This window comes from Oncorhynchus mykiss, chromosome 18 (assembly GCF_013265735.2).
Source record: "Oncorhynchus mykiss isolate Arlee chromosome 18, USDA_OmykA_1.1, whole genome shotgun sequence".
NCBI lineage: Eukaryota > Metazoa > Chordata > Actinopteri > Salmoniformes > Salmonidae > Oncorhynchus > Oncorhynchus mykiss.
In genome coordinates, this window is record NC_048582.1 from 9,160,155 (window position 1) to 9,174,721 (window position 14,567).

General features: G+C 40.5%; 1 protein-coding gene across 1 annotated transcript; it reads right to left on the reverse strand.

The window, feature by feature from the left end:
• Positions 1-508: 508 nt before the first annotated feature.
• On the reverse strand, positions 509-12,993 carry LOC110495469. The gene is made up of 5 exons (XM_021570745.2): positions 12,731-12,993; positions 9,124-9,441; positions 8,683-8,803; positions 8,228-8,264; positions 509-1,050 (listed from the first exon to the last, which is right to left on the reverse strand). Exons 1-5 carry the CDS (start codon positions 12,795-12,797, stop codon positions 958-960), a joined length of 636 nt encoding a protein of 211 aa, XP_021426420.2. The 5' UTR covers positions 12,798-12,993; the 3' UTR covers positions 509-957.
• Between the last annotated feature and the right edge of the window lie 1,574 nt (positions 12,994-14,567).

Genomic DNA, 14,567 nt, shown 5'->3' on the forward strand with positions numbered 1-14,567 from the left:
TGCTGACATCAAAATAAATTAACCAGCAATTAGAAGTTTAACCAATCAGAGTATCAAAGCCAATTACATGATTCATGGAAGCCAACTCTTGCTCAACCCATCAGTTTCTGGGACCAATCAGAATGGTCAGAATGTTTTCACATTCTTAAGACGTTGGGAAGGAAAGCAAATCCAGACTCATGGTGGAGAAGAAACGCTAGTGGGCGTGGTGTTTGGCCGGAGCGATGTGGATAGGTAGTCAGGCTAACTGATGAGCAGGAAGGAAACGACAGACCGGCCACCATGAAACAGTTCTCATGCTTTAAATAGACTGGCCTTGCATCCACAGAAGTACATAGGCTACAGCATACATACATTTAGTGGGAAAAACAGTTGTAATAAATCATATCCAGCTCGTTACTAGTTGTTGTGTGTTTTTTTTATTAACATATGCACTTAAACATGTAGACTAATTCATGTAGCCAGGCCTATATAGGAACAGAAATCTACAAAACAGGTCTACATTAATACTCTGTATTTTAAAGTTAGTTTGAATACAGTGGCAGTTGGGACTTTTACTGATTTCTCCCTTCATGTTTATGACAGGACAATGTTAGTATTTTACAACAGTACACTGACGGAGAAGATTATGACTTGATGTGATCTCCACAGAAACATACTTTGTTCTATCCACAAACACAACAGCTGTACTTTTTTAGACGTGTAACACTTGTATTTCCATAACAGATGTGCAGCCTGCAGACAGTATGTGTTGATATTTACAACCACCACAGAACATCTACAGTAAAGGAGAGGCTGATATATGGCAAGTCAGACAAGGGAAAATGCATTTTCACTAATCAAAATATTCACAGTAAATGCATATCTACCACTCTACCATATAGCTGTATTCTAGCTAGCTGTATGTTACGAGAAGGTGTCTAATGCCATGTCGTCATTGGTCAACGGTGCCAGAGGTCAGGGGTTAGGATGCGGCAGCTGCAGAGTTGAGTAAAGCCCATTGTCTCTCCTTGTGAACGTGTTGTAGGGCTCATTGTCCTGTGGCTCCTCCTACAAAGACATTAACAATAGTCACCATATTACACTGTAGAATAACATATGGGGCTGTGGAAAATTCTATTGAAAATGTGAAAGAGCGTAGTCTGCAGGGGCCTCATTAATAAACGCTGCGTACGCACAAAATATCCCCCATAACGTGCCTGCGTCCGTTTCCACGCAAAAGTTGTCATTTATAAAAACTGAACTTGACATGAGAATGTGCTTATCCTCATGCTAACTTTAGACCATGAGTTCAAGTGGTGAAGTATTGCAATGCAAGAAGGCATACGTAGCCTAGTAGTAGCATTGTGCAGGACTATATGATAACACGCTTATTCAGAACGATAAAACAGGTAGCTAAATATCATGCAATCATTCGCGGTTAGTGAGAAGTGCAAAAACTCTATTTTATATTTACACTAAAATAATTAGGTGTCCTTGCTAAGCAAAGCACAACTCTAGATTTCTTCTTCCTATTATTATTATTATTATTATTATTATATTTATTCTGCTCACTCTAAAGTTTAAAAGATTTAAGCTTTTAAAAAAGTGCCAAATGTCCAGACTGCCCCAGTTTAGATTGCTTGTCAAAGGATTTTTGATGCTGTGTTTACTTTTTGAGCTATAGCCATTTTCAAATGTTCTTAAATTAACACGGGTTTGAATGAGAACCATAGGAATAAATATATTTGTTATTTATTACTTTTATTTATACAGGGTGGGTCGGTATTGAGACCAGGGTCTCTTTTGTAAGGGAGCCCTGTGAACATGAACATAGAAAACTATACAAAATGCAGTGATGTGTATGAAAATAGTGAAGAGAACAGGGACCAAAAATTGACCCCTGTGGCACACCTTTCGTAATATTGAGGAAACTAGATTTGATAGCGTCAGTAAGCAAACAATGTGTCCTGTCTGTTAGATAGTTCTTGAACCAATTGCAAAATGCCTGATCTAGGCCCATTTCAGACAACCTTAGAGTAAGTAAGAAATGGTCAACTGTATCAAATGCCTTCGACAAGTCAAAACATAAGGCATCACAATGATGTAATGGTCTAAACAATGCAGCACATCAGCTAAGTGTTGCTGCTGAAACAATGCTATGTCCACGTCTAAAACCAGATTGGTGTTCATTAAGAATAGAATGAGAAGTTAATAAAAAACATTCTAAATTCTAGTTTTCAGAAGCTATTTTATGAAATAGGTGGCCTGCTGAGGCAAAGTGGTTCTTAAAAGCACTACAAATGTCCATCTGATCTGTTATGGAGAGGCTGTTATAACCTGCTGGTGTATTGAGGGGATGGAGTTTTGTTTGAGATTTCACTACCTTCCAGACGGCAGCTGAATTCCCACCATTCTCAGATGCACAGTTCAAGAAGTATGTTGATTTCGCCTTTCTAATCATGGATAAACATCTATTTCTCATGCGTCTGAAGGACTGCCAGTCATACGTAGAATCAGTTAGCCTAGCTGTAGCCCATGCTAAATTTCTCTCCTGAAGTTTCTCTGATAGAGCTAATCCCTGGTTCACGCATGAACTATCTCTTACCCTTAGTTTCTTGAACAGAGCAGGCGTATCTGCAATAGAGTTGAGCAAAGAAGTAAAATCATTTAGGGCCTGATCTGAGTCAGAGGTATCGGACACAACCCCCCTTTCAACAAGAATTGTTGCTAATTGAAATTCCTATAATTTCTCTTTGTAATAAAGCGAGGACAAGATTTAGGTAGATGTGCAGCTCTTATACAGGCAATGGAACAGTAGTCACTGAACTCACTAGAAAAAATTGTCTGTATACTTATGAGGAGCATTTGTCAAAATAATACCTAAAAGAGTAGATTTTTCCGGGTGTTTAAAGTTGGGGCGGTTTGGTTCAGCTGAGTTCAGCACTCCCTCTGCCTCAACATGTGCTCTTAGCCAATTGTCTGACTTGCTATCTAACTATACTAACTCTGAATTATTAATTTGGGGGTGATCTTAATCTGGATTGTTTGATGCCAGCTTCTGACAGGCTGAAAGTTATCTTTATTGATTGCAATAAATTCCCACTAGTGTAATTTGGGCATTATTACAGAATTATTATTACAGTAGCTATTAAAAATGATCCTGCTCCTTGGCCAGCGTGTCCAGAGATGCAACCTCTCTTATCATCACTCAGTGCCTGGGTTTATCTCCACTGTACCCGCACCCCACCATACCCCTGTCTGCACATTATGCCCTGAATCTATTCTACCACGCCCAGAAATCTGCTCCTTTTATTCTCTGTCCCCAACGCACTAGACGACCAGTTTTGCCAGCCTTTAGCCGTACCCTCATCCTACTCCTCCTCTGTTCCTTGTTTGATGTGGAGGTTAGCCCAGGCCCTGCGTGTCCCCAGGCACTCTCATTTGTTGACTTCTGTAATCAAAAAAGCCTTGGTTTCATGCATGTTAACATTAGAAGCCTCCTCCCTAAATTTGTTTTACTCACTGCTTTGGCACACTCCGCAAAACCTGATGTCCTTGCTGCGTCTGAATCCTGGTTTAGGAAGAAGAAAAAAAACTGAGATTTACTGCAATATACTGCAGAGATAGCTTGCAAAATTCTGTTATACTTTCCAGGTCTATGCCCAAACAGTCCCAGCTTCTAATTTTAAAAATGAATATCTCCAGAAATAAATCTCTCACTGTTTCCACTTCTGCAAGCAGGCCTTTCTAATCGACCTGGCCCGGGTATCCTGGAAGGATATTGGCCTCATCCCGTCAGTCGAGGATGCCTGGTAGTTCTTTAAAAGTAATTTCTTCACCGTCTTAAATAAGCATGCCCCTTTCAAAAAATGTAGAACTAAGAACAGATATAGCCCTTGGTTCACCCCAGACCTGACTGCCCTTGACCAGCACAAAAACATCCTGTGGCGGACTGCAATAGCATCGAATAGTCCCTGCGATATGCAACTGTTCAGGGAAGTCCGGAACCAATACACGCAGTCAGTCAGGAAATCAAAGGCTAGCTTTTTCAAACAGACATTTGCATCCTGACTCCAAAAAGTTTTGGGACACTGTAAAGTCCATGGAGAACCAGAGCACCTCCTCCCAGCTGCCCACTGCACTGAGGCTAGGTAACACGGTCACCACCGATAAATCCATGATAATCAAACATTTCAAAAGCATTTCTCTACGGCTGGCTATGCTTTCCTCCTGGCTACCCCAACCCCGGGCCAACAGCTACGCAGCTTCTTGCCCGAGCCTCCCCAGCATCTCCTTCACCCAAATCCAGATACCAGATGTTCTGAAAGAGCTGCAAAACCTGGACCTGTACAAATCAGCTGGGCTAGACAATCTGGATCCTCTCTTTCTAAAATTATCCACCGCCATTGTTGCAACCCCTATTACCAGTCTGTTCAACCTCTCTTTCGTATCGTCTGAGATTCCTAAAGATTGGAAAGCTGCCACGGTCATCCCCCTCTTCAAAGGGGGTGACACTCTAGACCCAAACTGTTATAGACCTATATCCATCCTGCCCTGCCTTTCTAAAGTCTTTGAAAGCAAAGTTAATAAACAGATCACTGACCATTTCGAATCCCACTGTACCTTCTCCGCTGTGTAATCCGGTTGCAGAGCTGGTCATGGGTGCACCTCAGCCACGCTCAAGGTACTAAACGATATCATAACTGCCAACGATAAAATACAGTACTGTGCAGCCATCTTCATCGACCTGGCCAAGGCTTTCGACACTGTCAATCACCGTATTCTTATCGGCAGACTCAATAGCCTTGGTTTCTCAAATGACTGTCTTGCCTGGTTCACCAACTACTTCTCAGACAGAGTTCAGTGTGTCAAATCGGAGGGCCTGTTGTCCGGACCTCTGGCAGTCTCTATGGGGGTGGTACCACATGGTTAAATTCTCGGGCCGACTCTCTTCTCTGTATACATCAACGATGCCGCTCTTGCTGCGGGTGATTTCCTGATCCACCTCTACGCAGACGACACCATTCTGTATACATCTGGCCCTTCTTTGGACACTGTGTTAACTAACCTCCAAACAAGCTTCAATGCCATACAACACTCCTTCCGTGGCCTCCAACTGCTCTTAAACGCTAGTAAAACCAAATGCATGCTTTTCAACCGTTCACTGCCCACGCCCGCCCGACTAGCATCACTACTCTGGATGGTTCTGACCTAGAATATGTGGACAACTACAAATACCTAGGTGTCTGGCTAGACTGTAAACTTTCCTTCCAGACTCAAATCAAACATCTCCAATCCAAAATCAAATCTAGAATCGGCTTTCTATTTCGCAACAAAGTCCCCTTCACTCACGCTGCCAAACTTACCCTAGTAAAACTGACTATCCTACCGATCCTCGACTTTGGCGATGTCATCTACAAAATAGCTTCCAACACTCTACTCAGCAAACTGGAGGCAGTCTCTCACAGTGCCATCCGTTTTGTTACCAAAGCCCCTGATACCACCCACCACTGCGACCTGTACGCTCTAGTCCGCTGGCCCTCACTACATATTCGTCGCCAGACCCACTGGCTCCAGGTCATCTATAAGTCTATGCTTGGTAAAGCTCCGCCTTACCTCAGCGCACTGGTCACGATAACAATACCCACCCGTGGCACGTGCTCCAGCAGGTATATCTCACTGGTCATCCCCAAAGCCAGCACCTCCTTTGGGCGCCTTTCCTTCCAGTTCTCTGCTGCCAGTGACTGGAACAAATAGCAAAAATCGCTGAAGCTGGAGACTTACATTTCCCTCACTAACTTTAAACATCAGCTATCTGAGCAGTTAACCGATCGCTGCAGCTGTACATAGTCCATCTGTAAATAGCCCACCCAATCTACCTACCTCATCCACATTTTGTTTTTATTTACTTTTCTGCTCTTTTGCACACCAGTATCTCTACTTGCACATCATCATCTGCTCATCTATCACTCCAGTGTTAATCTGCTAAATTGTAATTACTTCGCTACTATGGCCTATTTATTGCCTTACCTCCTCACGCCATTTGCACACACTGTATATAGACTTTCTTTTTTTCTATTGTGGTATTGACGGTACGCTTGTTTATTCCATGTGTAACTCTGTGTTGTTGTTTGTGTCGCACTGCTTTGCTTTATCTTGGCCCGGTCGCAGTTGTAACTGAGAATTTGTTCTCAACTAGCTTACCTGGTTAAATAAATAAAAGTAAGCTAAAAGACTAACTTTAAAACATTCAGGCTATCCTAACTTCTAATTCATTTTTATATGCATTTGCATAAATTAGCATAAACTACTCAACAGCTGTAACTCTTGAACCATTCAAGCGAGAAACACTAAACAAACTTTCACATGTTCAGGCTATCCTATTCTATCAATCAATCGATTTGACCACAACTATTGACCACAACCACATAGCTACTGACCACAACTACTAACCATAACTACTGACCACAACCACACAACTACTGACCACAACCACACAACTACTGACCATAACTACTGACCACAGCTACTGACCTCAACCACAAAACTACTAACAACTACTGAACCACAATTACTGACCACAACCACACAACCACTGAACCTCACAACTACTGAACACAATTACTGACCACAACAACACAACCACAAAAGTACTGACCAGAAACACAGAATAGTGACCACACAACTACTGACCACAACCACACAACTACTGACCACAACCACACAACTACTGACCACAACCACACAACCACTGACCACAACCACACAACCACTGAACCACAGAACTATTGTCTCATTAATCCCCCTCCTCTCCCCTGTAACTATTCCCCATGTCGTTGCTGCAAATGAGAATGTGTTCTCAGTCAATTTACCTGGTAAAATAACGGATAAATAAAAAAAATAACATTACTACTGCCTTCACTACCACTACTACTACTATTTCACAACCATTCGTACTTCAAGACTAGCAAACACACCACATTTACTTCAGTAAATGCCATTTTCTAGTTAGAAATAGGTATATTTGTATTATTTATTTAATTTCCATGATCATTGCAGAATAATTTCCTCACCTTTTCAAACTGTGATGGTTTCATTAGCCTATAGGCTTACAACAAGTTAGGATAGGCTGCCATTCATCGCATCTGTTATTTAAGTCACATGTATCTCAGTTGGTAGAGCATGGCCAGGTGTCATGCCCTGACCTTAGAGATCCCTTTTATTCTCTATTTGGTTAGGTCAGGGTGTGACTTGGGTGGGCAAATCTATGTTTCTATTTCTTTGTTGGCCTAGTATGGTTCCCAATCAGAGGCAGCTGTTTATCATTGTCTCTGATTGTGGATCGTATTGATCTGATTGTGGATCAGCCCGTTTTCCCACCTTGAGTTGTGGGATCTTGATTTTGTATAGGTGTTGTGTAGCCTACAGAACTTTACGGTCGTTTTTGTTGGAGTTCAATATTAAAAATCAAGAACACTTTCCACGCTGGGCTTTGGTCTCATTCATCTGACGACGGACGTAACACCAGGGTTGTGGGTTCGATTCTCACAAATCGCTCTGGATTAGAGCCTCTGCTAAATGACTGAATCGTAAATATAATTAGACCCACTTCACAGTACTAAACTGATTAAGCTATAATAACATGCGAAAGGGAGTGTGGTTTATAACAGATGACTTTAACAGAAGAACAGACAGTTGATATTTTGTATTGAAGTGAATAGGCTACCACTGTAAGTACTGTAGTTGTCATTTCTTTCCGAGTAGACAACGTTTCAGAATTCACGGCCATTGGAGCATATTAAAAAGTTACAATATGTTTATAGGTCCACAACAATTTGCAATAGTTTTTTTCAGCAAATGTCACTGTAAAAGTTTAAAACATTCTGCCAACACCTCCAGAGACATTTTATCAAGCTCGCGAACTGCCATTTAGAAACGGCAATGGTTTAATTTCAGTACACAGCGAAAAGGGGCGTTACTGTTACCATAAAAGGCTTTTCAGGCTGATTTGAACGCTCATTCACAAGCGAACAAATTCAGGATGGGTCTGATTTATAACAGGAAACATGCATGGCACCCGCCCAAGCTGATGAATCTCAATATTTTTGTAAGTGCGCAGTCTGTGTGCGGTCTTTTCAGAAATGCTGCGCGCAGATATTTATTGTGAAATGTACGCAACGGTTATAAATGAAGACTCGGCTGCCTTCATCTGACTAACAGGCAACAGCAAGCAGTGTTGTGGCACCTCGTTGACGGTTCCAGACACTTGTAGCTGTGTTCTCCTGTTGAGCAAAAAAGAACAAGATTGAATTAACATAGCACCAACTGAAACATGTTTTACACCGAACATTTTCCAGAGTAAAATTATTGTGAGCAGTGTGTGTGTGTGTTTTCTCACCACACTCATTTTTGACAGGAAATGAGACGTGAGAAGCCACAACAGTGCAGCTATTGGAAACTACTCACTGGTCACATATGTCAGTTGAACATCTAGCCTAGTTTCGATTTACATTTTGGTTGAAGCCCCCATGAACTCATAGCATTGCATGTATTTCTGACACCAATTCAGTACTATATCCTCATTGTAGAACTAAAATGCATTTGAGAATGCATAATTTCTACAACAGTGCTTCCAAGTAATTATTCAAATACCCAAAATCTGTCAAACACTCTTTTACCAAAATATTAATATCATCTTACCTGAGATGAATTTTCCTCATGATTACACCACCAATCACCAGGACAGCTACACATGCTGCAACACCTGATATCATCCCCCAATAGAAGAGACGGTTGTCTGTGGCCTTTTGCACTTGGGCTCCTGAGCAAGGGGAAAATATATATGATGATCTTATGTTTCTCTTCCGCCATCTTGTTCATTTACATTAAGGCAACGTGTTGTTGACAGTATCTACATTTAAGACATGTATTGATGACAAAATCCAATATTGTGACTATAGAGATTCTCTCAGTTCTGTCAGATGTAACGTCTATGACAGACGTTACAAAACAAGAACACAAAACACTGACAGAACATCAAGGAAAGCACATGACAGGCATCCCACTAAATATGTGATGATAAGATATGCTGGGGTTCATTATAAAATGATTGTCAACAATCCCATCAGACCAAACACTTACCATTGACCGAAATATGTATGTTTATATCAGAATTGCCTTCATCATGTGTACATACACAGGTGTAGTTCCCTTCGTCAGATGGTTGTATGTTGGTGATGTGTAGAAACACTCTGTCATTCTCTGTCTGCAGTGTGACTCTGGGGTCACAAGTGCTGTTGGTATGATTTCTTTCAAAGTCTTGTGATACTCTACACTCATGACCCTCACGTATAACTCTATATTTGTGACATACTACAGTAAGGATGTCAGTGAGTGTTTGGTTTGGGCAGAGAAGAGCGGAATCTGCTCCTCCGGTCTCCAATGTTTTCTCCTGAGTCACTGTAAACAGGAAGGGAAACAGATTGTGAGTATATTATTTTATGAGATCGGTTTGATTGAGCATGAGTAGTACTATCAATTCTCATTAATAAAAAGTCCCATTTCAGTCTACAGAAATGACTACAGACCCAAATGGACGTTTTATAATGGTAAAAAGAAACCTGGCACAAAAAAAAGACACTTTACTGAACTGTTAATGTCCAAATGAAGACGACCCAAAGTGAATTCATGACCTCATACTAAAACTATCTCAATGTAACAGGAATATTATATGGGGGGTTTAACTGTGTACGGGATGCAACTCTAGACAAGCCATCAACTAAACTAAATCCTCTTCCTAACATGTCTAAGGTATTAAACCACAATATCAAGGAGATGCGTCTGTGTGAACTGTGGAGATAGAAACATCCAACTGAAAGACAATACTCCTATTACTCTCACCTCCATAACTCATATTCAATCATTTACTTATGTATTGTAAACTTGGCTTTAATTGACTGTGTTTCTGAATGTAAATACCTTCCTAGAATAATTACAGACAATAGCCCATTGTCTTTCACGTTTAAACTCAACCTCCTATGACAATAGCAGAGACATAGCAATCCTACACAATGTTTCTTGGAGATAAGGAGTTTACCTCATATCACAACACACAGATAGACATGTTTTTGGAAATTAATGTAGACAATGAAGTATGCCCAACTGTTGTCTGGGAAGCTCTTAAATCGATACATGAGAGGTTGTATCATGTCTTACTCTTCACATTAGAAAAATAAGACCAATAAAGAATTATAAATACTAGAACAGAAAATCCACAATTTAGAAAGAAAACACAGTTTAGATAGAAATGTTGACACCCTTCAACAGTTGAAGACTTTGAAGCTTGAATATAACACAAACTCTCGATCTGCAGAGATTGCTTCCATGAAATCCAAGCAACAAGATGTTGAGCAAGGGGAAAGTGCAGGGGAAATGCTTGCTTGGCAAATTAACAAAGAGGAATGAACCATCCATAGCATTCAAACCCCCCGTAACAATGGATCCTTCTGAAATTAACTTTGACTTAAAACATTTTATCTCAAACTGTATCAATCCCAAAACAAAAGTTCAAAGGAAGATACAGACAATTTCCTTAAGGCCATTTTACCAATTATAAATGAAGCAGAGAAAAGGAATATGGAAAAAACATCACCCCAGGTGAACTGTTGGAAGGCATCAATAATCTACATATTGGGAAATCTCCTAGTAATGATGGATTCCCAGTGGAACTTTATAGACACCTTTATCCCAGATTACTAAGGCCTATGTTACTTATGCTCACAGCAGCTCTAGAGAAAAATGAACTTCCCCATTCACTATGTTTGGCTACAATCACCCTACTTACAAATAAGGATAATGATCCATTGTTAATACAGAACAATGAAATGAACAAAGACACATATGAAGTACCTGGGTGTACTGATACCATGCAATCTGGAGGAGGCATAAAAGATCAATTACTCTCCTTTTAATAGATAGGTATGAATCTGATGTTCAGAGATGGAGATCTATCCCTATTTCTATGTTCGGTAGGGTAAAAATATTTAAAATGTTTATATTACCAAGGTTGATGTATTTATCCAGGCCTTGCTCGTTTCAATTCCATCAAACCTCTTTAATAAAATACATGTCCTGCTCTCCAAGTGTATATGGAATGAAAAGACCTCGAGAGTCAAATGGACTGTTTTATACTTCTCCTATGAAGCTGGAGGTCTTGGACCACCTCATATGAAGATGTATGACTGGGCTGCACAACGGCGTTCACTAATACAACGGAAAGGAGACTCTCCTCGTGGAATGAAGGAGTATCAAAGCCACACACGTAACATTGTCTATTGATCTAAAACATATTCACTACTTCAGCTCCAAGGCATTAAAAAAAACAGACAGTGCAATGATTCTCAAATCTATTTGTATTTGGGGCAATGTATGTAAATTCATGAGGTGGAAAGAACCAATATAGCCAATCACCCCTATTTGGAATAACCCCACCTTACCTCCAGTGTTTAATGATGACCCCTTTAAGTCCTGCTTACAAATTGGCATCATGAATATTTATCATGTTTACTATGATGGATCTATACTGTTATTTAATCAATTACACAATACAAGGCCGATTTTGTTAAGTTCTCAAAACTCAGAAATCATATTCAATCACTTCAACAGAATCTGGATGAACCTAAGGCATCTAGCAAAGAAAACATATTGAAAGAAGCTGCTACGACAAAAAAGTTGATTGCCAAGTTATATCAAGGGCTGATTGAAACTTTACCTGAAGGCTCAGAACCTATAATGAACAAATGGTAAACAGATCTAAATGAAGAAATTGAGGAGAACCATTGGTCACAGATATGTTAAAATGTTCATACCTGCTCCTACAAAGACATGAACTAATGCAATGTAAGATCACTCATAGGACTTACTATACTCCTGCCAGAATGCATGTCATGTCACCCAGAAATCATCTCTGTTGGAGATGCAAAAAGCACAAAGGAACTATATTTTATTTATTTTATTTTTATTTATTTCACCTTTATTTAACCAGGTAGGCAAGTTGAGATCAAGTTCTCATTTACAATTGCGACCTGGAATATTACATATGCTGTGGTCCTGTGACAAACTGACACCATTCTGGGATAATGTATGTGCTACCATTTCATTAGGTCTAGGAATTTATATCCGTTCATCTCCACGATTATGTTTGTTGGGAAATATAAATATTGGTGATCAATATCAGAGAAGGTTTTGTAATCTAGATCTACTTGCTGCAATAAAAAATAAAGCCATCAATTGGAAAGCTCCATATCCACGCTCAATAACAAACTGGAATTAAACCATACATATTAAACCATACATATTAAACCATACATATTTGACAGAATTTGGAAATGTTATGTTGACCATCTTAGAGAATGATTTGTATAGTTGCCATTTTGTTTTTGGGTTGCTTGTGATAAAATATAAGATGAGTAGCTAGTGGTAGTGAAGTAAAAAGGAAAGTTTATTCTTGTTGAGTAACTGCATTAAAACTGTAGTGAGCAATTACACTTTACAATAGAGTGCATGAGTAGCTAGTGAAGTAAAGCAAAGTTTATTCATATTGACTAACTGCATTAAAACTGTAGTGAACAATGTGGTTATCTTTACAATGCAGTGTCCTTATTACTGTGTAGGTCTAACTCCTGTAAGTACTCCTGTAAGGTTCAGGGCTCGTATACAAATTAAATAGATCATGGGATACATATCTTACCGTCAACAGCTGTGCATAGACCCCACAGCACCAGAAGCAGAGCAAGTCTGGATACACTTCCACACATACTGACCAACTGCAGAACCAGACGTTGACCGGACACTGCCTGCTGAGACCGACTACAGATGTGATGTATTTACTCAGTAGAGGAACACGATACAACTCAATCAAACCAAAGTGAAGCTCATTTGTCTGGGTTGACTTGGTTATAATGGACCTTGAGAGCTGAGAGGAGGAAGTTCTGCTGTCGTCTAGCTTGTATTCGTGTTACTCCTATGCAGAAACAATGGCACCTCTGCTAGTGCAACCTAGTTTTTGTGACTGGGGTCTTTGTAGAGCACCACAGAGAGGTCTTATGATCTACCACAGACACATCAACAGGTCCACTTCCTTCTTTAGACACAAAAAAATATAGATTCTGCACCACCACAAGGCTGAAGGATGCTTTATAACTGATTTTTTTTAATTGTCTAGGCAAGTCAGTTAAGAACAAACTCTTATTTACAATGACGGCCTACCAAAAGGCAAAAGGCCTCCTGCGGGGTTGGGGGCTGGGATTAAAAATATTAATAAATTAAATCAAATGTAGGACAAAACACACATCACGACAAGAGAGACAACACAACACTACATAAAGATAGACCTAAGACAACAACATAGCATGGCAGCAACACATGACAACACAGCATGGTAGCAATACAACATGAAAACACATGGTAGCAACAAAACATGGTAGCAGCAACACATGGTAGCAGCACAAAACAGGGTACAAACATTATTGTGCGCAGACAACAGCACAGAAGGGAAAGAAGGTAGACACAACAATACATCACACAAAGCAGCCACAACTGTCAGTAAGAGTGTCCATAATTGAGTCTTTGAATGAAGAGATGGAGATAAAACTGTCCAGTTTGAGTGTTTTTTGCAGCTCATTCCAGTCGCTAGCTGCAGCAAACTGAAAAGAGTAGCGACCCAGGGATGTGTGTGCTTTGGGGACCTTTAACAGAACGTGACTGGCAGAAGGGGTGTTGTATGTGGAGGATGAGGGCTGCAGTAGATATCTCAGATAGGGGGGAGTGAGGCCTAAGAGGGTTTTATAAAGAAGAATCAACCACTGGGTCTTGCGACGGGTCTACAGAGATGACCAGTTTACAGAGGAGTATAGAGTGCAGTGATAAGGAGCATTGGTGGCAAATCTGATGGCAGAATGATAAAGAACATCTAGACGCTCAAGAGAGCACCATTACCTGCAGATCAAATCAAATCAAATCAAATTTGTTTATATAGCCCTTCGTACATCAGCTGATATCTCAAAGTGCTGTACAGAAACCCAGCCTAAAACCCCAAACAGCAAGCAATGCAGGTGTAGAAGCACGGTGGCTAGGAAAAACTCCCTAGAAAGGCCAAAACCTAGGAAGAAACCTAGAGAGGAACAAGGCTATGTGGGGTGGCCAGTCCTCTTCTGGCTGTGCCGGGTGGAGATTATAACAAAACATGGTCAAGATGTTCAAATGTTCATAAATGACCAGCATGGTCGAATAATAATAAGGCAGAACAGTTGAAACTGGAGCAGCAGCACAGTCAGGTGGACTGGGGACAGCAAGGAGTCATCATGTCAGGTATTCCTGGGGCATGGTCCTAGGGCTCAGGTCCTCCGAGAGAGAGAAAGAAAAAGAGAATTAGAGAGAGCATATGTGGGATGGCCAGTCCTCTTCTGGCTGTGCCGGGTGGAGATTATAACAGAACATGGCCAAGATGTTCAAATGTTCATAAATGACCAGCATGGTCGAATAATAATAAGGCAGAACAGTTGAAACTGGAGCAGCAGCACAGCCAG